The sequence below is a fragment of the Dreissena polymorpha genome, chromosome 10 (assembly GCF_020536995.1).
Source record: "Dreissena polymorpha isolate Duluth1 chromosome 10, UMN_Dpol_1.0, whole genome shotgun sequence".
In the NCBI taxonomy this organism is placed as follows: Eukaryota; Metazoa; Mollusca; class Bivalvia; order Myida; family Dreissenidae; genus Dreissena; species Dreissena polymorpha.
The window spans coordinates 62,479,014-62,502,240 of record NC_068364.1 but is presented as its reverse complement, the minus strand read 5'-3'; the positions used below and the strand labels follow the sequence as shown (position 1 = coordinate 62,502,240).

General features: G+C 35.5%; 2 protein-coding genes across 5 annotated transcripts in view; one reads left to right on the top strand and one right to left on the bottom strand.

Annotated features, from left to right (window-relative positions):
- Positions 1-13,782, bottom strand: part of LOC127846933 (uncharacterized) — a 23,117-nt gene extending 9,335 nt beyond the window's left edge. The window contains exons 1-5 of one of the 3 annotated variants that reach the window (XM_052378360.1): positions 13,681-13,782; positions 10,252-10,434; positions 5,324-5,460; positions 2,970-3,125; positions 795-1,857 (exon numbers count right to left, since the gene is read on the bottom strand). In XM_052378360.1, the coding sequence (XP_052234320.1) occupies positions 795-1,857; positions 2,970-3,125; positions 5,324-5,460; positions 10,252-10,434 (1,539 nt within the window). In that variant the 5' untranslated portion in view covers positions 13,681-13,782. Of the gene's footprint in view, positions 1-794; positions 1,858-2,969; positions 3,126-5,323; positions 5,461-10,251; positions 10,435-12,957; positions 13,129-13,680 lie in introns of those variants that run through there. The other 2 variants (XM_052378357.1, XM_052378358.1) reach the window with 2 other exon arrangements.
- On the top strand, positions 13,108-23,227 carry LOC127846936 (clavesin-2-like). 2 transcript variants are annotated; one of them, XM_052378376.1, is made up of 6 exons: positions 13,108-13,288; positions 14,689-14,858; positions 15,165-15,595; positions 16,289-16,399; positions 16,654-16,838; positions 18,758-23,227. In XM_052378376.1, exons 2-6 carry the CDS (start codon positions 14,726-14,728, stop codon positions 18,876-18,878), a joined length of 981 nt encoding a protein of 326 aa, XP_052234336.1. In that variant the 5' UTR covers positions 13,108-13,288; positions 14,689-14,725; the 3' UTR covers positions 18,879-23,227. The 2 variants fall into 2 exon arrangements, with proteins under 2 accessions (XP_052234336.1, XP_052234335.1); XM_052378375.1 differs by having other exon boundaries at positions 13,108-13,297.

Sequence of the window (23,227 nt, the reverse complement as noted above, 5' to 3'; positions counted from 1 at the left end):
TAGAAGTTATGAGAATTTTCCGAAACTGAACGCATATTTCGAAACCTTAACGCAGACCCTTAGTTCAAGGTCAAAGGGGTCAAAATTTGTGTGCGAACAGAAAGGCTTTGTCCATATACACATGCATACCAAATATGAAGGTAACATCTGAAACGACATAGAAGTTATGAGCATTTTTTTTAAGTGTGATGGACAGACAGACGGACAGTCCAATCACTATAATGCCCTCCTTCAAGGCATTAAAAGAAAGAAACATTGGCTTTAAAACATCATTACACATGCTGATTTTAATCTAAAGTTGAAGCTCATATTAAGGCAAGATTAAGTGATCATCTTAGAGCAAACAATAGCCCATTTCATAATGCCTCATTAACATTTGGTTAAGGTCAAGGGCAATGTGAGGTCAGGTGATAAGGGTTCATAGGAAATGGTCCTAAGCAAAGAAATGTTCAAGTATCGAAGTCAGGAGTTGTTAGTGCACGACAATACAGTAAGATAAGGTAAACTATCTCGAATGGAAATACAGACAGACAGACGAAAGTTCTGGTAGGACAGTCACTACCAAAATTATTCCTCTCCACCAAATAATAAAATTTTGAAATAGCATTCAGGTAAAAAGTCTCATCAGAAATGATAAAAATCAATGAAATTAACATTGAATGAAAATACCAGACATGAATCCAAAAAAAATAATTTCAACAAATACAGTAGATGCCACCAATATTATCAAGCCTAAGATTTATATTTTTTTCACGGCATATCATCAACTAAAACTGTAAGTGTCATATATCTACCTCTTCAAAGGACAAAATGAGAGGTTCATTAAATTGGAATGCATCTAATCTCAGAGCAGGTTTCCAGCGATATTTCTCCTTTCTTGGTACTGTTACCGTGGCATCATCGACATCAGAGTCATCGATCACTAAATATGGTTCTGGGTCAAAATCCTCATCATTTTTGCCACTTTGGAAACTATAATCATTTTTGCAATACGGGTGAATTTGCAGCGATGATGAATCTGTAACTGCTGTCAGACTTCCATTTTCATCACCTTGTTTATAGGCAGATATCTCCTCATTTCTTGTATCACAGGTTTTTGAAAGCACAGCACGAGTTCCATTTTCTACTTCAATTTCAATATTGTTTTTTTCAATTTCAATATCATTATCATAATTTTTGGCATGTTTGCCATCATCAGTTTCATCATTAAAATAGTTATTATGAAATGCTCGACCTGAATCAATATTATGATTGATGTTAGAATTCTGAATTTCCTCAGATTCACTCGTCACCATCTCAGCATGGTCGCCAGAATCACACTGCCTGGACTTTGACGATGCTGTTTGTTCAATTTTAGATTCATCAGTTTCCCCATTATAACAATTATCTTGAGAAGAGCCAGATAAAATGTCCTCAGTTTTCGATTTTTTCAACACAGGTTCGGTTGCCCAGAAGTCCTCCATTTTAGTTCTTTTTGTGACGGGTTCTGTCCCCCAAAAGTCAGCGTCAGCCTCCATATCATTCCATGCCTCCTCCACTGTCTTCTTATTGGCTGGTTTAGAGTCCCAGATGAGGGCATCTGCAATACTGTCGCTCTTACTTGAATTCCAGAGTTTAAATGTCTCTTTTTCAAGCACTGATTTGTTTAAACGTGTGTTCAAAACGTCAGGCAGCTGATGTTCATTTGATGACGTTGAACCCCATTTGGTATCTGAAGTCAGTTGATCTGCACTTTGAAAGCTGTTGGTCTGTCCAGTCTCTTTTTTGTCCGTAAACTCAGAAATGTCACATGAATGAGCCTGTACTTTAAACACCTCCGCAGAACTATGCTCCATTTCAACATCAGAGCCTTGTTGGCTAAAACACATCAAGGAAAGTTTACATGAGCTTAAATATGAGAAGGCAAATATATAATACATTGTAATACACTTTAAGATGAGAACTCTTATATGTTTTGTCAAAAATAGTGAGCGATATACTTCATACTAAAACATTCATATAAAATGCGTAAGCATAAAAAACTAATTCTTTTACAAAAAGAATATGTTTAGAAACTTTGAGTTGTTGTACCTCATATGCATTGTAAAAATCTGATGTTATCATATAGTAAGTGCAATTCACTCATACATTAGTTGTGACAACTTTGCGCGAGTAAACGGTACTTACTAATCGTACAGTAATCTCGAACTAAAGGAATTTTTTTCACAGATTGGCATAATGACCCCAAAAAATTGTCCTAGATATATGAGTCGCGTTCTGAGAAAACTGAGAATAATGCATGTGCGTAAAGTGTCGTCCCAGATTAGCCTGTGCAGTCTGCACAGGCTTATCTGGGACGACACTTTCCGCTTTTATGACATTTTTCGTTAAAATGAAGTCTCTTCTTAGCAAAAATCCAATTTATGTGGAAAGTGTCGTCCCTGATTAGCCTGTGCGGACTGCACAGGCTAATCTGGAACGACACTTTGCGCACATGCATTATGCTCAGTTTTCTCAGAACGCGGCTCATATGTTTGAATTATACATAAACCAGCAAAATGCACTCCTGACTAAGAAAAATATTTCAAATATAATGTTTGTTTATGGATTATAACCAAAAGAAATGGGAAAAAGAATAAAACTGTTGAAATGCTTTCAATTGACCATGTAGAAAAAAACAAGCATCACCAACTTAGTGTTTAAACCACCATCCAAATAATAAAGCCTGAATTGTGTAGTGGTAGCGCTATAGGTTTTGCTTCTAGAGGTTTCTGGTCAAAACTCCAAAAGAGTCACTTAAAGAAACCGTGTTTATTGTTATTATTATTATTTTTATTTTAACTATTCAAAATATTACAGTTTTGTTAATAAATTTATTTAATGACATTTTCCAAATAATACAAAAATACTTGTACGTGTACAAGCCCCATAAAATATTCAAACACAAATAGCCCTATAATTCAAACACAACATTAAAAACAAAATTTTACCCAGCATGAACCACTTTGTTGCCACCACCCTCAGATGCACAGCCATATTGATTGTACTCCACATCACTGTTAAATTCCTCATCTAGATCACTGTCTGAGTCTACAGATGAACTTGTACACTGAAGACGTTTCTGCCACTGTTTATGACGCAGGTACCTTGAAGTGTATTATCATGTGAACAAATGCTCTCAGCAAGTTTCATAATAATTGGGGAAAGGTTTCAATAAAGTCATACAAGTAAATCTACACCAAATCCTGGCAGCCAAGAACATCATCATCATCATCATCATCATCATCATCATCATCATCGTCAACATCATTATCATCAAATACAACTTTCATAAAAGATGCATATGTATCATTACCATACTTGGAATCATCTTCAGGAAGAATAACCATAAATAGGTCTTACTTTAGCCAAAATTACAAGCTTAACTGCCACAAACCCTGGTAGCCATCGTTTCCATAATGTTTTATGAAGATTAGACCTATGAGGAAAGAAGATGACGAGTGATACATGCCAAACTCATGCGACAAACTTATGGATATACAGATGAACAGCGTCACTACTAAACATGTACAACGTCTTTTGGGAATCGGGGTTCATAAAAATGTCCAGCCCCTAAGCAAGCTTTGGGGGACCATTTTGAAGCTCGCCTGAGATATTGTTAATACAATTATTTTGAGCAAATTTCATGATGGTAAGACAAAAAAAGGGGCTTAAGAGTATCCACACTCACAGCCTTATAAAAAAAAACTGCAAACGCAGGGGGACATGTTTTTCATAGGATGAAAAACTTTTTAAAACTAAACTGAAATATTATTTCAACACATGTTGCAAGCTAGTTTTATGACGATTGACAAAAAAAGACATCTAGAGGGTCTTTACTAAAGCCATTCTAGGAAATTTGCCCAACCCCTGATAGCCATGTTTTTCACTGGAACTGAGCCATGTTCAAAGACAATCGACATGAAATTAAACAAATATTCTGAGCAATTTCATGTTCACAGGCAAAAATGTGTGACTTCTTAAGCATTCACAAGCTTGTTCTTTAATTCAACCCTGTGACCTAGTTTTTGACCACACACGAAACAGTTTATAACCATAGCAAACGATTTTGTCATGTCAATAAAAAACAAGGGCTGTTTGTAAAAAATGCATGCCCCCCATATGGGCTGTCAGTTGTAGTGGCAGCCATTGTGTGAATACATTTTTTGTCACTGTGACCTTGACCTTTGATCTAGTGACCTGAAAATCAATAGGGGTCATCTGCCAGTCATGGTCAATGTACCGATTAAGTTTCATGATCCTAGGCCTAAGCATTCTTGAGTTATCATCCGGAAACCATTTTACTATTTCGAGTCACTGTGACCTTGACCTTTGATCTAGTGACCTGAAAATCAATAGGGGTCATCTGCCAGTCATGATCAATGTACCTATGAAGTTTCATGATCCTAGGCCTAAGCGTTTTTGAGTTATCATCCGGAAACCATCTGGTGGACAGACTGACGGACTGACCGACCGACATGTGCAAAACAATATACCCCCTCTTCTTCGAAGGGGGGCATAATAAATAATATGCATATTCCCCATTGGCTCCTCTATCTAAACACATCATCATCACTACATATCTACATACAGATTTTCATCCAGCTAGCTGAAGTACTTTTTGAGTCATCACATAAGGAAGATTTAGTCTGACAGATAGGAGGACAGAAAGACATCATTTCTATGACCTTATCATTAATTAAGCATAAAAAGGTCATTTAATGATCATTTAAAAACCCATAAACCCTCAAAATCAACAAATATTTTGTACAATATTTCAACAAATAAGGTTAACACATGCAAAATCAAAGTTCCTTCAGGCAATACAAAAAATTTCAATGTTGGATGTGGTCTGGTAACATGGATTTAACAAGATACAAAATGCTTTTTTTGTTTGTTTGTGGGACAATATATTCAACGCATGTTCATGTGCCATGTTAGTGTTTGTGTGTTGTATGAATAGATATCGTTGCCGTAAATTAAAATTGAATATATTGTGCAAAAAACAACAACAAGAGCACCGCATAACGGGTGCCAAAGCTTGACACAGCACAACACGAGCTATGGCTATGACAATACCTCTGGTTTACTCCGAAAACAGCCGAGCTAAATAAAAAGGCATTTTGTATCTTGTTTACCACCTATTTTCTATAATCTATTTTACCATACCACATCTAGCGTTGAAATTTTGGCTATTGATATAAGGATTTTTTGTGGGTTAAATTTATTTTAGGAGCTATTTTGCGAACTATTTGTTGATTTTGAGTATTTATATTACTTTAAAACTCGAGACAAAGGTGCTTACATTCTTCTTCTCATGACCTTGACTCTTCTAGATGCAAACTCCTCCCCATGTTCAGACTCAAGAGGCAGGTACACAGCCGGCAGACTGTCATATGTTGCTGGTGGCCCCCGGGACATCATGCCTTGACCGAAGAAACCCTGTTTACAATAACAATCAAAAAGACATGAAATAAGGTTGAATGTAACATTATATCAGTCAAGAAGAGAAGACAGAATAAGACAAGAGGGCCTGAAAGGCCCAAAATCGCCCACCTGAGATTCAAAGGAACTGACCTGTTCTGTGCAGCCTAAGATTTCATTAGAACAAAATCTTCTTACCAACTTTCATGACTAGTGAACACCCTGTCAGCCACGTGTGTCAACAGACCAGAAAGATTTTCATACACATCCAAGGTATCATTTAAACAAATATACTGACAAAGTTTCATGAAGATTCATAAGTTCATATAAGGAAAAATGCCCTGCCCACTGGTGGCCATGTTTTTCAAGCAACTGGAACCAATTTCAAACTTGTCCAAAATATCATTGGGACAAATCTTCTGACAAAGTTTCATGATGATTGTACAATAAATATGGCTTCTAGAGTGTTAACAGGGTTTTTACTATAGCCAAATTAGGAAAGATGCCACACCCCCTTGGCGGCTATGTTTTTCCACCTACCGGAACCATTTCCGAACTCATCCAAGATATTATTGGGACAAATCATCTGACCAAGTTTCATGATGGTCGGACAATAAATGTGGCCTCTAGAATATTAACAAGGTTTTACTAAAGCATGATATATAGCCATATTAGGAAAAATGCCCCGTCCCTGTTGGCCATGTTTTTTAAGCAACCGAAACCATTTTCAAACACATCCAAGATATCATAAGGACAAATCTTCTGACCAAGTTTCATGAAGATAGGAAAATAAATGTGGCCTCTAGAGTGTTAACAATGCTTTACTATAGCCATATAAGGAAAAATGCCCCTCCCTGTGGCGTCCATGTTTTTCAACCAACCAGCATCATTTTTGAACTCGTCTACGAATCTTCTGACCGAGTTTCATGAAGATCAGACAATAAATGTGGCCTCTAGAGTGTTAACAAGAGGGCCTGAAAGGCCCAAGGTATCCCCCGCAACATATGCTTTGTTTGAGGATGGGTGCAAATTGGACGGATGAACATAATGATAGATGGATGGACGGAGGACAATAAAACAAAACTAAGACAAAGGAAGGTTCTTAAGCACAAAAGTGCCGGACGGACGGACAACGCCAAAACAATATCCCTCCGCCTCTGGCGCGGAAATATATTCATACCAAGTTTCAAAGAAATCCGCCAAAGCGCTTCCAAGATATGGCTCCGGACACAAAAATGCCTATAGTAAAAAGCATTTTTTCAAGATACAAAGGGCCATAAGTCTGCTTTTAACAGATGGTGTACAATGCCATTTGGCGTGCATCATCCTCTTATGCATATATATACTCATACCAAGTTTAAATGAAATCCGCCAAAGCACTTCCAAGATATGGCTCCGGACACAAAAGTGCCTATAGTAAAAAGCATTTTTTCAAGATACAAAGGGCCATAAGTCTGTTTTTAACAGATGGTGTACAATGCCATTTGGCGTGCATCATCCTCTTATGCATATATATACTCATACCAAGTTTCAATGAAATCCGCCAAAGAACTTCCAAGATATGGCTCCGGACACTAAAAAGCATTTTTTCAAGATACAAAGGGCCATAAGTCTGTTTTTAACAGATGGTGTACAATGCCATTTGGCATGCATCATCCTCTTATGCATATATATACTCATACCAAGTTTAAATGAAATCCACCAAAGAACTTCCAAGATATGGCTCCGGACACAAAAGTGCCGGATGGACAGCCGGACGGACGGACGGACAACGCCAAAACAATATCCCTCCGCCTCTGGCGGGGGATAACAAGATTTTACTTTAGCCATATATAGCCAAATAAGGGAAAATGCCCCGCTCCTTGGCATCCATGTTTTTCAAGCAAACGTAACCATTTTCGAACTCATCCAAGATATCATTGAGACCAATCTTCTGACCAAACTTCATGAAGATTGGATAATAACAAGGGCTGTTTGTAAAACATGTATGCCCCCATATGGGCTGTCCGTTGTAGTGGCAGCCATTGTGTGAATACGATTTTTGTCACTGTGACCTTGACCTTTGACCTAGTGACCTGAAAATCAATAGGGGTCATCTGCGAGTCACGATCAATGTACCTATGAAGTGTCATGATCCTAGGCAAAAGCGTTCTTGAGTTATCATTCGAAAATCATTTTACTATTTCGGGTCACCGTGACCTTGACCTTTGACCTTGTGACCTCAAAATCAATAGGGGTCATCTGCAAGTCATGATCAATCTACCTATGAAGTTTCATGATCCTAGGCGTATGCGTTCTTGAGTTATCATCCAAAAACCATTTTACTATTTTGGGTCACCGTGACCTTAACCTTTAACCAAGTGACCTCAAAATCAATAGGGTCATCTGCGAGTCATAATCAATCTACCTATGAAGTTTCATGATCCTAGGCGTATGCGTTCTTGAGTTATCATCCGGAAACCATTTTACTATTTCGGGTAACCGTGACCTTGACCTTTGACCTAGTGACCTCAAAATCAAAAGGGTTTCATCTGCAAGACTTGATCAATCTACCCATGAAGTTCCATGATCCTAGGCGTATGCGTTCTTGAGTTATCATTCAAAAACCATTTTACTATTTCAGGTCACCGTGACCTTGACCTTTGACCTATTGACCTCAAAATCAATAGGGGTCATCTGCGAGTCATGATCAATGTACCTATAAAGTTTCATGATCCTAGGCCCAAGCGTTCTTGAGTTATCCTCTGACAACCACCTGGTGGACGAACCGACCGACAGACCGACATGAGCAAAGCAATATAACCCCTCTTCTTCGAAGGGGGGCATAAATATGGTATCTTGAAAGTTCACAAGGTTTTACTATAGCCATATATAGCCATATAAGGAAAAATGCCCTGCCCCTTTCCAGCCATGTTTTTCAAGCAAACGTACCCATTTTTGAACTCATCCAAGATATCATTGAGACCAATCTTCTGACCAAATTTCATGAAGATTGGACAATAAATGTGGCCTGTAGAGTGTTAACAAGGTTTTTACTATAGCCATATTAGGAAAACTGCCTCCGCCCCCTGGCGGCCATGTTTTTTTCCCGATCTTGACCATTTTCGAACTCGTCCGAGATATCAATAAAACCAATGTTTTGACCAAGTTTCATGATGATTGGGCAAAAAATGTGACTTCTAGAGTGTTCACAAGGTTTCTCTATAGCCATATAAGGAATACTGCCGTGCTCCCTGGCGGCCATGTTTTTCAACGGACGGGAACCATTTTTGAAGTCAACCAACATATTATTTAGACAAACATTTTGACAAAGTGACATGAAGATTGGGCATCAAATGTGACTTCTACAGTGTTCACAAGGTTTTTCATTTTTTTGACCTAGTGACCTAGTTTTTGACCCAGCATGACCCAGATTCAAACTCAGTTGAGGTATTAATGGGACAAATGTTCTGATCAAATTTCATGAAGATCAGACAATAAATGTGGCCTCTAGAGTGTTCACAAGGCAAAATGTTGACGAAGCACGACGGACAAAAGGTGATCACAAAAGCTCACCATGAGCACGTTGTGCTCAGGTGAGCTAAAAAAAAGCATATACATATTGTTAAGTTAAAGTACACATTGAGTAGTTGCTTTAGAAGTGAAACAAGAGCACCGCATAATGGGTGCCACACTCGGCTGCGGGTGCAGTTTTGAATAAATGAAAGCTTGTCAGATTTTTTTCTTTTTTTTTTAAAGGTCACAGTGACCTTGACCTTTGACCTAGTGACCCAAAAATGGGTGTGGCATGTTATACTTATCAAGGTTCAGCTACATGTGAAGTTTCAAAGTTGTAGGTTGAAGCACTCTGATTTTAGCGCCAATGTTCAAAACCTTAACAAAATGTTAAGGTTTTAGCACGACGCGGACGTCAGAGGTAGGACAGGGGACGATGAGCTGGCTATGACAATACCTCAGGTTTTCTCCAAAAACAGCCGAGCTAACAAAAGTCAACACATATCAGCATAACTTTCATAAATCTTTTTATTTTTGTTAAAGTTCCGAGCATATACCTGAAACCTTTAAGCATTTCCAAACTACCAGTAAAGGCAGAAGAAAATGATGACATTAAAATATGCTGTATTTTATTTGTGATTGTAGTGTAGTATGTGATTGGGTAACAACGAACATGTATAATTTAAGATTAAAGCTTTTATTTTCGAATTACTTTAAGTTTTACTGAAAAAAAAATTAAATGAAATAAAAAATATTCATTTCAGTGCTCAGTACATGAAATCAAAGCACAATATTAAAGGGGCCTTTTCACAGATTTTGGCATATATTGAAGTTTGTCATTAAATGCTTTATATTGATAAATGTAAACATTGGATCTAAAACGCTCCAGTAAAAAAACAAGAATAAAATTAAAGAAAGAAAAAAAGGAACCCTCAACTTGGCTCGAACCACTGACCCCTGGAGTAAAAGTCTACCACTTAGACCAGTCGGCCATCCGTGCTCATACAATGAGTGTTGTATTTTATACTTTATATTAGCAATCCTTGTCGTATTACAAAATATAACAACAACAACAGAACTCTCCTAGTTATCAAATTATTCAATCGTTTTGCGTTGCAACGCTTTATAATTTTCTGGTTTTTAAATCGTCAAAAGATGCAAATAATGGACAGTTAAGAGCATGGTAAATGCTCAGTTTTACTGTTTTCTCTCAAATACCATAACTACAACGAACATTTGAAACCTGAAACATTTTTTTTTTTCAATTTTAATCAAAACGTGAAAAGGCTCCTTTAAAGACCATTATTGTTGTACCATATTGTGTAAGTAGTTAATATCTCCTGAATGTTGAACGACAACATGGTTCTCTTCCAGTTTTCCAGTAAACTGATACCAATGGTATGTTAAACTCTGGATTGGTACTGGGAATGGAGACTGCAACTTCTGTCGAACATTTTGCTTCTTTTTCGTTTGGTGAATTGTTGTTGAAGATGACATCTGATAATAGAAACTACTCATCAACAAATAATCATGAATCTAAACACAGCAATTATATAATACATAGATATTATTTCAATAGCAGGGCTTTTTCTTGTAATTTTGGGAATATGACCTATACCCGCAGGATTGGGAATTTAGCTTCCTTTTCTGCAAAATTGGGAAAATGAGGCTTACTTAAATGGTGATAATTTTAAATGTAAATGAGGGTATATTCAATATTTTTTACTTATTGTGAACATACTGTGCTGTTATATTGATCTAGAGCTAAAAATTAGAAGGTACTGTAAATCTGTTTTGATTTCAAAGATTTTTCCCTTTAAACATCAATTGGGAATTTGTATCTTCAGATTGGGAAAAAAAGATACTTTTTGCTATTGGGAATATGACTGAATAACGGCTATAAAATTGGTAAAAAAAGCCCTGAATAGCAATAAATGTTATAAAATCATGTTAGACTATATTTTGCATAACATCATTCTTTTTTAATCAGTAAAAACATCTTTGTAGTTAGGATGTGTTTCTATTAAAAAACGTGGGACTTTCAACTGGATTTTTCATCAATACACATCAACACCCCAAATCCTTGTTTATTGGCCCTATAGCATGCAACCATAACTCAAACATTATTTATTAAATAAGTTTCAGAAAAATATTTTGAAATAGAATACATGTGTGTGTACATAGAAAGTAGAATATGTAAAAAAGTTGCTAGGCTAGCAAGGATCAGGATCCTTTTCCACCCTTCATCTTTGTTACCGAATGGTGACCTAGATTTCTTTAGTACTAACATTTTTTAATTTTATACACTTTTCACATAAAAAAGATCTAGTGATATTTGGTACATCCAATACCTCAATTGAGATATAACACTGGTTAAACATTAGTACTGAGCATCACTTGCCCACAGTTGGTCAAATCTGTTTTTGAAAATATTTAATAACTAAGCAGACACTTCTTAGTTTCAGGTAAATTCTTCCATTCAGATATGATTCTTTCAGAGAAACTTTACAGTCTCAATTTTGTCTCACATATCAGTCATTGAAATTCAGATTAAAATCTACAAGCAAGTCGGGCTAGTACTATGGGAATTTGAACAAGCCCGAGTCAGATTTTACTAGCCCAAACATTTTTTTTTAAATGCAGATAAACATAACATAAAACATCCAAAGAAGCATTCATTTATTCAATCTTTAGAATACAATACAAATCTCTTATTAATTTCATCCTCATCCAAGTTAGCTTCCTCGTCATCTGAGCCAGCCTCTTTCGGATCCTGAAATAAGAAGAAATTAATTTCACACACGGATTTCAATCAAATCACAATTATAAATATATACAGTTTAGGTAAAAAATAAGCAGAAATGTATCCCATATATCCATGTGAAAGAGAGAGCAAACCTGAACCAACAGAAAATATATAAGCAATTAAGTGCCAGGTTATTCTACAAAAAGCCAGTTGACAAATGCGTCAATCACAGTTACCTCAGATTCGCATTCCTCAACGACGTACTTGAATGCCAACTGTTCGGCCATTACTCTCTGTGTCCTGAACGCAACGCAAAACATTTATTTTACATAATAGTAATACGGAAACCACAAAACCATGCACTTTATGCGCAGTATTCCAATTATCGGCTGTTTGCCCAGCACGTGTGCGCAGTGTGTTAAAACATAAGCGGCTGTTGATTTAAGCGGCTCAAAACTTTGTTTACAAATATTGAAAATGAAAGTGGAACTCGTTTTCTGTTTAATGAATTGTACAAGCACGTCGGGCTTGTAATATTGGATTTCCTACAAGCCCGAAAGAAAAAATACTAGTTTTTTGCTGCCGGACTAGTGCGAATTTTGACGACTGACATATTGGTTTGGCAAGTTTAAAACAGTGTCCTCTAGATTTAGATGTGTTGAAGCAATGAAGGAGAACAAATGGTATATCATCTAGTTGATTAATGATTTCATAACACTGAATAATATCCCATCTTCTGCATCAATGGAAATTGGAAAAGGCTGAGTAGTTTTAAAAATGTTAAAATAATCCATGGTTGTAGTCCGTTTTTTGAAGGCCTGGGACTAATCTTGTGAACTGCCTCTGAACATCCACAGTACTTTCAATTTACTTCCGTAGATAAGAATACCAAATTGTGTTTCCATATAAAAAGTGTGGACTCACAAGAGGTTTGTATAATTTCACATATGAGTCCTTATCCAGAAATGCCGAAGACCTGCTTATTAGACCAAGGATACTGTTGGATTTTTTAACTTAACTGGAGTCATGCTTATGAAATTTCACATTGTACTTGGAAGTTGGAAATGATACCAAGGTCTCACTCCTCATGTACTCTTTTAAATTTGTTTGCATTCATTTTATATTCAAATTATATGACCTTCCTTATTGCACCACCTTGCATTTGTCCACATTAAATTTCATTTTCCACGTTGATGCCAACTCATAAATCGCGAAAATACCTTGCATTGTTTATTTTTCAAATTTTTTATACATACTATTTTTAAAAACATTACCTCATGTGTATCTTTTTTCTTTCATGACCATACCTCAATTGTTACTTCGTGTTGTCGTTATGCACTCTGATATTGTGAAGCAGAAATAACAAATTATTCCATGGGCGCAGCCATCTTAGGTATCAAAACACACAAACACATGTTGTAATATTCGCTATGAACCAACCTCCGGACCAAGTTGCTGTCTCCCAGCTTCGCTATTTGAAATACCGGGCGGCGGAGAAACAGCCGAATGTGTGCATAAGTTATTCAGTAGCTACCTTATAAAATACCGTTTTCAAGAACTCGAATGACCAGAACACATTTGTATCGCGATGCCTCTTAGACGCAGGTATGCTAGGTAAGAAGCTATGTATATATGATGTACCCCTGAGGGCTTCACATAACTTTAATAAGTCATTCGAAAACTAATGACAATACATGGGCAACCACAACGCAGTGACTAATTCGGAAATAACACAATTTAACTTTTGTTAACATTCATAAATCATTATATCATTTTATCATAGCTTTTTTTTCTTGGTTCGAAGAAAGGGCTTATCCTTCTATTATTGTGGAAAAAAAGGTGAAATGGAAAAATTCTAATTGAAGAAATTGTGTTGGGGTAAATGGCCTATATATCCTCGAGTGCCCAATTTCGACGCATACAAGCAGTTTGTTGAAGTTTTGTTGCTCAATATAGGGATTTATGTAATAATTTTTGTTATTTCATTACACATGTACCTTTTATTTACACATTTTAAATTCAATTGATTGTGTTATGAACAAAAATTCGTTGAAAAATGAAATGATCCAAGTCTATGTAACGGCGGCCATATCTGTTGAGAGTGCCCTAAAACGACGCATCTGATTGGTTACATGATTTCAATGTAAAAATCACTCCTGTGGAGACTGAATGCATAAAATATTAACTCATGGTTGTTGTACTTAAATTTGTAATTGCTGTAAAAGTAATATGAAACTGAAATTAATTAAATCAATTAAGATTTTTAATTGTGTTATGTCATACTGTCTGGCAGTGATTTTAGTAGGGGTCTGTGTCAGCAACCCTGTCATAAGCTGTGTTCATGGAAAATATGTGAATATAACCTGTACTTCTTTTGTGGAACCTGCACATATAATTAATTAAATGAAAGTAAGTAACAAACATAATATGCAATTACCAACATAAACACTTGCTACATATAGTTAAAATTGCATTACAGCATAACCAAAAACATATCCGGACTTCAAATCAAAGTTTACGCGTACACCTTTTTCATAGTGAAAATAAATCTATTTATACGATGTTTTGTCAAATGGCAGTCACGTGACTTATGAATGAAATAGTGAACTTTTGCAGACGAAACCGATGCATTATTCCACGGTCTTATTAACAAAGACAATTGGGTGTAAAGTGTTCAAAAGTTTTGCATTAAGTAAAATACATAAAAATCCATCAATTGCAAACCGATCAACCATATCTAACCTTTTAACCCGCTATTTTCCACATAATAAACAATAATTATAGTAAATTGTGCGTAGATTACCATGTGCTATTGTATGACGTCAACGGATGTCGCTTATGTATCAAACAGAGGCAAAACAAAAATGCGTCGAATTAGGGCAGCGTCGATTCGGGTCACTCAACGGATATTCAAATGAAATGCAATTATATTTTGTGTTACGATTGTATGCTTTTAAATGCTTTCTTAACAACACAATATCTTATACATGTTATTTTCCCCCTAGTTTTTTACTCCGGAGGTAGGATTCTGTACACAGAAACATGGCCGAGTATGGTTGGGGCCTTTCTGAAGAGTTGATATCAAAGGCAGAGTCAGAGCTGAATGAGAGACCCGGCCAGACGGCGGAGGCGATAGAAGCTGTGCGCGAACAGATTGAGACCAGGCCTGATATCAGTAAAATGCTTGCTTGTAATTCGTGTGTTTTTTGAGGGAAATAATGTTTAAAATACACAATTCTGATAAGTATCAACGAAAAGCCTTACAAAAGGTTTATTTGTTTTTTGATTTTCACTTATGATTAGTAATAAAGAAAACACCATATATTTGTAACATTTTTTTTGGACAGGATTGTTACTGTGCTTTTTTGAAAGTAATGCATGCAAACTTGTTTAAATCTATGAACATTTTTTTAACCTTTTAAATTAAATTGCCATTAAGTTGCTTAAAATTACAGATAATAAGAAGTTAATTTGTTTTCAGAATTCCTCAGAACAGACGATGCCTTTATTCTTCGATTTCTGAGGGCACGAAAATTCGACACCTTCGAAGCATTTAAGCTGTTTGGTAGATATTTCGAATATCGACAGAATCATCCAACTATATTCAAAGATTTCACGGCTGCAGAGAAGGGAATTAATGAAGCATTGTTTGATGGCATGCCAGCAGTGCTAGAGAAATCTGACCACTTCGGTCGAAGAATAATTGTGCTTTATTCTGCAAACTGGGACGTGCTTAAGTATGGTCTGGCCACGATATATAGATCAATTCTTCTTACTTTAGAGAAACTTATCGACAGTGATGAGTCTCAGATCAACGGGTTTGTAATCATAGTTGACTGGAGTCAGTTTACCTTTCGACAGTCTACCTGGCTCAACCCGAAAATACTAAAACTTATGATTGAAGGTTTGCAGGTAAAACTATCTTATTTTTCTTTCCTCAAGTTCTTCACTATTTGTTGTAACAAGTTATATTTTTACAAAATAAAAATTGTGTACATTGACAGAGGTTATTGGAAAGAAGTGAAAAAAGATGCAAGACATGATTGGTTATGTGTTAAAACATTTATTTGAAGTTGATGCCAACCAGAAAAACACCATATGGGTTTTAAGTCGATTGCTGGGACAAAATGATAGACTTGTATTATAATTTACTCATTATTCAACTTCATTATATATGTATTCCATATTGAAAAAGTACTAAAACAAAAAAAATATGTGGTACACTCAATAAAGTAGGAACTTTTTATTTGTATTTGCTTAAATTAAACAAGCTCATTGATAATTTTTGTATACCAACTTATTTCATGTAGATTCAACAGATTCCAGTGACTTTTTGTGCACAATTTTTAATTCAGCATGTTAACTACAGTTTAACAAGTGAGTCCTCTATCCACAACTGGATAAGATGGCTGGTATCTTTGCATTTGTATTACTTACTGAAACGCCGTTTTGGAGGCCACTCTAATACATGCGCTTACTGAACCAACTTTGTTAATTGTCCATTAATTTTTCCTAAACCTCCTACAGTTTAACTGGGTTTATGGAAGCCCAACCATCTTTCAAGGATCTGCAAGTTAAATTGTTCATTGTAATTATCTTTTCCAGGATTGCTTTCCGGCCCGTTTTTCTGCTGTGCATTTTGTCAACCAGCCTTGGTACATAGAAGCTGTATTCAAGATGGTGAAACCCTTCCTGAAAGAGAAAACAAAAAATAAGGTTGTTGGCTGAATTGTCGAGTCTGAATATAGAAATAATGAAACGCTACAAGCGTTTAAATTTAGTTTTCTTTGATTGTATCAATTGTTTTATTTCAAAATTTAAGGAAAAGCAGATCATAATTAATAAGTTGTTTTTTTATTATTAGAAAGTTATTTCAAGCAAAAAATGCATATTTAGAATACGGTTTTGTTTTGTTGTGAGGTAATATTGTTGACACAGCATATTAATTAAAAACCAATTTTGCATGCAAGATTCGTTTCCATGGCATCAACCTGGGAACTCTTCATGAGGAAATCCATAAGGAGGTACTTCCTGCAGAGCTGGGAGGCCACATGCCACCATACAACAACCAGTACTGGGCAAGAGAACTCACTGGAGACGCAAACTTCACCTTCAGTGACAAGCATATATACTGGCCAAACTTGTCACAGCTGAAGTAAGAATGGAAGTTTAATATGTGTGACTAAAAGTTTCATATATGCAAATTAAAATTTAATATGTGCAACTTAAAGTTAATGTGTGGGACTTAAAGTTTGATTATATGCAACTTTAAGTTTCATACATGCATCGTTAAGTTTCATTTGTGCAACTTAGAGTTTTATATGTGCGACTTAAAGTTTCATTATGGGCAACTTTAAGTTTCATACATGCAACTTTATGTTTCATATGTGCAACTTAAAGTTTCATGTATGTCTGACTTAAAGTTTCATATGTGTGACTTAAAGTTTCATTATGTGCAACTTTAAGTTTCATACATGCAACTTTAAGTTTCATATGTTAAACTTAAAGTTTCATGTATGTGGGACTTGAAGTTTCATATGTGTGACTTAAATTTTCATATTAGCAACTGACAGTTTCACATGTGCGACATAAAGTTTCATATGTGAGACTAAAAGTTACATATATGTGCAACTTTAAGTGTCATATGTGTGACTTAAAGTTTCATATGTGCGACTTAAAGTTTCATTTGTGGAATTTAAAGTTTCATAAGTGCACCCCATTGTTGGATACCCATTTCATACCAATCCATCTCTTTTCTAGAATGCAGAATATCAAGGCAGGCACTAAATGATCTCTGCTTACAAAAGGATAAAATATAAGCATTATTTTCGTGTTTAAAACATTTGATTGTAAAAAGATCGAACAACTTTATAGCCACAGACTTAATAAATTATAAACGTTCTCATAAGTATTTGTAACAAGCTGTGTGTATACCAGCAATATATATGATTTGTGTGTATCAGAAAATGGGTTTGTGTTTGGTTGCTAAAAAAATCTTATAGTTGGACTTTGTTTATATGTATGCATAAAAAGACTATATAATTCGCTCATTGATCGTTCAAACTCTTGTGAAATCCAAGCATATTTTAACTAATTTTTGAGTTTATGTACACAATTCAAGAGTTGTGATCAACTAAACCAAAAGACACTAAATTATTCAGCATTGCCAATGCTTGACAATTTTAAGGAATTTCAAAGTCCTATTTATCCTTTACAACAACATATTCAGATATTCCTTTATTTTACAATAGTGTATTTTTATGTCCCCCACTATAGTAGTGGGGGACATATTGTTTTTGCCCTGTCTGTTGGTCTGTCTGTTTGCGCCAACTTTAACATTTTGCAACAACTTTTGCTATATTGAAGATAGCAACTTCATATTTGGCATGCATGTGTATCTCATGAAGCTGCACATTTTGAGTGGTAAAAGGTCATGGTCAAGGTCATCCTTCAAGGTCAGAGGTCAAATATATGTGGCCAAAATCGCTCATTTTATGAATACTTTTGCAATATTGAAGATAGCAACTTGATATTTGGCATGCATGTGTATCTCATGGAGCTGCACATTTTGAGTGGTGAAAGGTCAAGGTCATCCTTCAAGGTCAGAGGTCAAATAGATGTGGCCAAAATCGCTTATTTTATAAATACTTTTGCAATATTAAAGATAGCAACTTGATATTTGGCATGCATGTGCATCTAATGGAGCTGCACATTTTGAGTGGTGAAAGGTCAAGGTCATCCTTCAAGGTCAGAGGTCAAATATATGTTGCCCAAATCGCTTATTTTATGAATACTTTTGCAATATTGAAGATAGCAACTTGATATTTGGCATGCATGTGTATCTCATGGAGCTGCACATTTTGAGTGGTGAAAGGTCAAGGTCATCCTTCACAAGGTCAAGGTCATCCTACAAGGTCAAACATCATATAGGGGGACATTGTGTTTTACAAACACATCTTGTAAATATCTGACAAAAGTTAAGAAAATTGTTCATTATTCATTTGTGAACTTTCCTTTTTACATCACAAACACAAGTGACATTCTGTTTGTTATTTTGTCATTCACATTTAACAGATCCCGGTCAAAGTCTTTTCCCGCAGACTTCTATTCTTCGTCAAAATCAACGGAGGATACTCTTCAAAAGGAGGACGATAGAAACACATATCTGGATGAAGAATTTTTTCTTATAGAATGATAATGACACCATTGCTTACGTCAATGGTTACAATAATCATTACCAGTACAATCATAAGATAGTTCTTTGAATTATCTTTCTTTAACCCTTTGCATGCTGGGAAATTTGTCGTCTGCTAAAATGTCGTCTGCTGAATTTCTAAAATTAGCATTTTCTTCGATTTTTTCAAAAAATATTATCAGAATAGCAAATAGTTTGGATCCTGATGAGACGCCACATTCTGTGGCGTCTCATCTGGATCCAAACTGTTTGCAAAGGCCTTTAAAATTCGGTTCCCGCACTGAAAGGGTTAAACTAAATGTTTGTTCAGTAACAAACCTTAACACATATTATTTATGATTTTAGCGTACCTGAGTACAAAGTGCTCAAGGAACCTTTAAGGATAGAAAGATTTCCGTCTTCTTTCAGTGCTTACTGTGCGTCTGTTGACTGTCTTTTTCTGATAACTTCTGCTCCTTAAAGGAACATTTTCACGTTTTGGTAAATTGATAAAATTTGAAAAAAATTGTTTAAGATTAGCCAAATTCATTCCATGGTAGTTATAATATTTGCGATTTGCAAGGAAACAGTAATGCTGAATATTTACTATGCTCTTATGCATGCATTATGTGCATCTTTTGACAATTATACTGAATTTAAAAAACCTTAAAATTAAAAACATCACAAACGCGAAATGAATCAATAATTTGGGGAGTTCTGTTGTTATCGTTACACTATTAGGATTGCTTATGTAAAGTTTGAAATACACCAATCACTGTATCAGCATGGATTTCCAAGTAATTTAAGCGCTAAAATTTTACTCCAAGGGTCTGTGGTTCGAGCCCAGTCTAGCATTACTTTTTTGCTTTTTAAAGTTTGATTATTGTTTTCACTGGAGCTATTTAGTTTCCATGTGTATCAATTTAAAGCATTAAATGACTAAGTTCAATACGTGCTATTATCAGTAAAAAGGTCCCTTCAACCTCTTGACAGATTTAAACGAAACTTACGAAAATTATCCTCGGGTGACAGTCTCTGGTTTATTGCATATACATGTGTATTGGTCGCCAGAGTTAAAAATAAATTCCAACTGTTTTAAAAAACATGCTGAAGGGGCCATGTGCTTTTTTATAGACGTATATTGTAAATATATTTAACAATCTACTTTTATCAAATTGCAGTGGTTTAATATTTGGTGTGTAGCATCGTATGGTGGTCCTCTACAAAGTTTGTTGAAAGTCCCCCTGGGTCAAAACTGACCCTACTCTTGGGGTTACTTGTTTCTTCTGTATGGATATGAAGTGAAAATTTAAAATCTTTTTCTCTGAAATTGAAATGCCAAGAAGTTTTAAATTTGATATGTAACATGGTATGGTAGTGCTGTAGTAAGTTTGCTAAAATCATGCTCTTCGATCAAAACTGGTAACACGTAGGGGTCACAACATTTATATATGGACTTATGCATTAAATAACTTAACTTGTAGTTTTTCTCTACTAAGGTGGTATAGTTTATGCCCCAGGGTCATAACTAATAAGCCACCGGGGTCATATGATTTATATATATTTTTTATTCAAGCCCCTAGGGTCACAACTGGCACCACCAGATGGGTTACTTTTTAAAAAGTTAAAACCTTAGTTACCAGTAGTTCTAATACTGTATTCTCCCAGAAGAAATCTGTGTCAAAGGGACAGAAATACATTGATAAACACCAGTTATCTGCACATAAAAGTTTAGTTACTGCATGTCTCAGGTGAGCTACCTATTGTGTCTTGTTCTGAGAAAACTGGGCTTAATGCTTGTGCTTAATCAGGGACGCCACTTTCCGCTTTTATGGTATTTTTAGTTTGAAGAAAGTCCGCTTTTATGGTATTTTTAGTTTGAAGGAAGTCCCTTCTTACCGAATATCAAGTTTAAGCGGAAAGTGTCGTCCCTGATTAGCCTGTGCGGACTGCACAGGCTAATCTGGGACAGCACGTTACGCACATGCATTATGCCCAGTTTTCTCAGAACAAGACACAATTGCCTCTAGGTCCTCTTGTTACAGTTTTTCATAGCATACTTTTATATGGCGCTTTTTAGAAATTTGATCAAAATGTATTTATTTACTCAAAGTAGTCTTGTGTACCTTATTTCTAATTGAAAGTAATGAATTATTGCCCAGTTTTAATTGAAAGTAATGAATTTTTGCCCAGTTCTAATTGAAAGTAATGAATTATTGCCCAGTTCTAATTGAAAGTAATGAATTATTGTCCAGTTTTAATTATTTGCACAATTAATTAGAAGGGGCATCTACTGGATTTACCACAGTTGTCTGTCTGTAGCACTAATGTATCCAAAGCTGTTCTCTTTATGTCTGGAAAAAATACCTGATATAAATCAGGTGTTGGTAGCCATTAATTGAACACTAGGGAAGTCAATTTATTTTTACTTTGATTTTTGTTTAACCTCAATTAGTTGCAGCTATGCATTGAAGTGCTGACATAGTTGATACTATATGTTTTGTTTGTGGGTTTAACAGTTTACGAAATTTGCCATTGCGGAATCTGAATTTAATTGTATTGCTGACTGATAGAAGTGTGGCGTACATGAATTTGTTAGTCGTATTTACATTATTAATATAAATTCAAATGATATATATTGTCACATATATATAAGTGTTTCACATAGCTGTTCAATTGTACCAATGTATTGTATAATTTTGCAGTTTTTCTTCTATTGTTGACCAGATGTTGCAGATGAAGATTTTGGTAGTACATCTAACATTCATCCCCTGCTGCGAAGGGGAAGAGTGGTTATAGAAACGCCTTTTGTCTGTCTGCCTGCTCCCAATCTTCTATACCCTTTCATTTGTGTCAGCTTCATGTTTTCTACACACTTCACAAAATAAGCTTTAATGATTGCTCAGTTAGATCATGTGCAGAATGCATTAGCCTTTCATGCCATCACAAGTTAAAGGTCACACTTGAAAAATGAATACTTCAGACTGTATTTTAATCCTTTGCCACTTATGTATACCTATTTTGACGCATTTGTAGTCCCTTTGAAAGTTAATTTAACTAAATTTAATTACAGACCTTTTTTACTAGATTAAAGTTTTAAAGGCATCATTTTCAACCCTTGGATACTGATGAGCAGCAAACAGCATAAAACCTGAACAGGCTGCGAGTTTTTCTGGTTTTATGCTGTTTGCACATAGCTGTTATCACTTTGCTTCTGAGTGGGAAAAGGTTTTGTGCCTATTTAATAAAGGTTAATTAAGGATCGTCGAAAAACTTTCCCCAAACGGTAATCAGAGCGTGGTAAGTAGCACGAGGTGAGGTGTAAGACTGTGATACTACCCCAAGATCAGCATCTCATGTGGCTTGCAAGTCAAAAGGGTCATGGTGGGGATATAGATGTCTTTTGGACTGCTTTGCTCTTATTGTTTGTATTTTTATAAAAGTGAGATTTTACATTACAAATGCCTTTTCCTGAGCTTCCTTCATTTTGTTTATTAAAGATGTCTGTTTGCCATAATTGTATTTCTTCCGTAGTTGTGTTTGTCGAACAACTAAACACAGCAAATTGATGAAGATCAAGGAACTGTTAAGGAATATTTCTATGAAATTTCCCCCATTTTTTACAATACATATAGCACTTGTATAGAAACATTATTTGGTAACCAAATCTCTTATTGGAATACTTTCATTGATAAGAGACTTAGAACTTTTCACATGCAAGTAGATCTTCACGGTACATGGATATTGATGCTAGTATTTGCAGTACATACCGTACATTCGCGGCCATAAGTCTACATCGGCCATAAGTCGAGGGGTATAATGTGGCTAGAAAAACTTGGTTTTTTGCCTTGACTCTGCCATAAGTCGGGGGGTAAATTTCTTCAATATCTCGGACATGTTTAAGTGACGTTTTAGTCATGGTTCTGAGGGCTTTTGTACCGGCAGTTGACATTTTTTGGGATATTCATAATAAAAATATATTTAAAATGAAACATTCAACGTTTCAATTATTTATTATCACGAAAAATATATTTTATTGTTCAAAATCATAATAACATATCATTCATTATTTCGAACTTAATATATACTTCACAAATCAAAATTATTATCCCATTTAACGTAATAACTTTCAGCGTTTATATTATGAGCATATATTTTTGTATTCAAATATTAGTGCTATTGATGTGAAAATTCGGTAAAATCTTGAAATCAGAAATTCATTATATGGTCAAAATAATTGTAACTTGCTCTCAAATAATCAACAACGCTTTCGCCATTATGCGTGAAACACGTGAATTTACCAACACTCGCATCGCTCGCTATTCGACTGTTACATATTCGTAAATCACGAGATACCCGAGGAATATTTT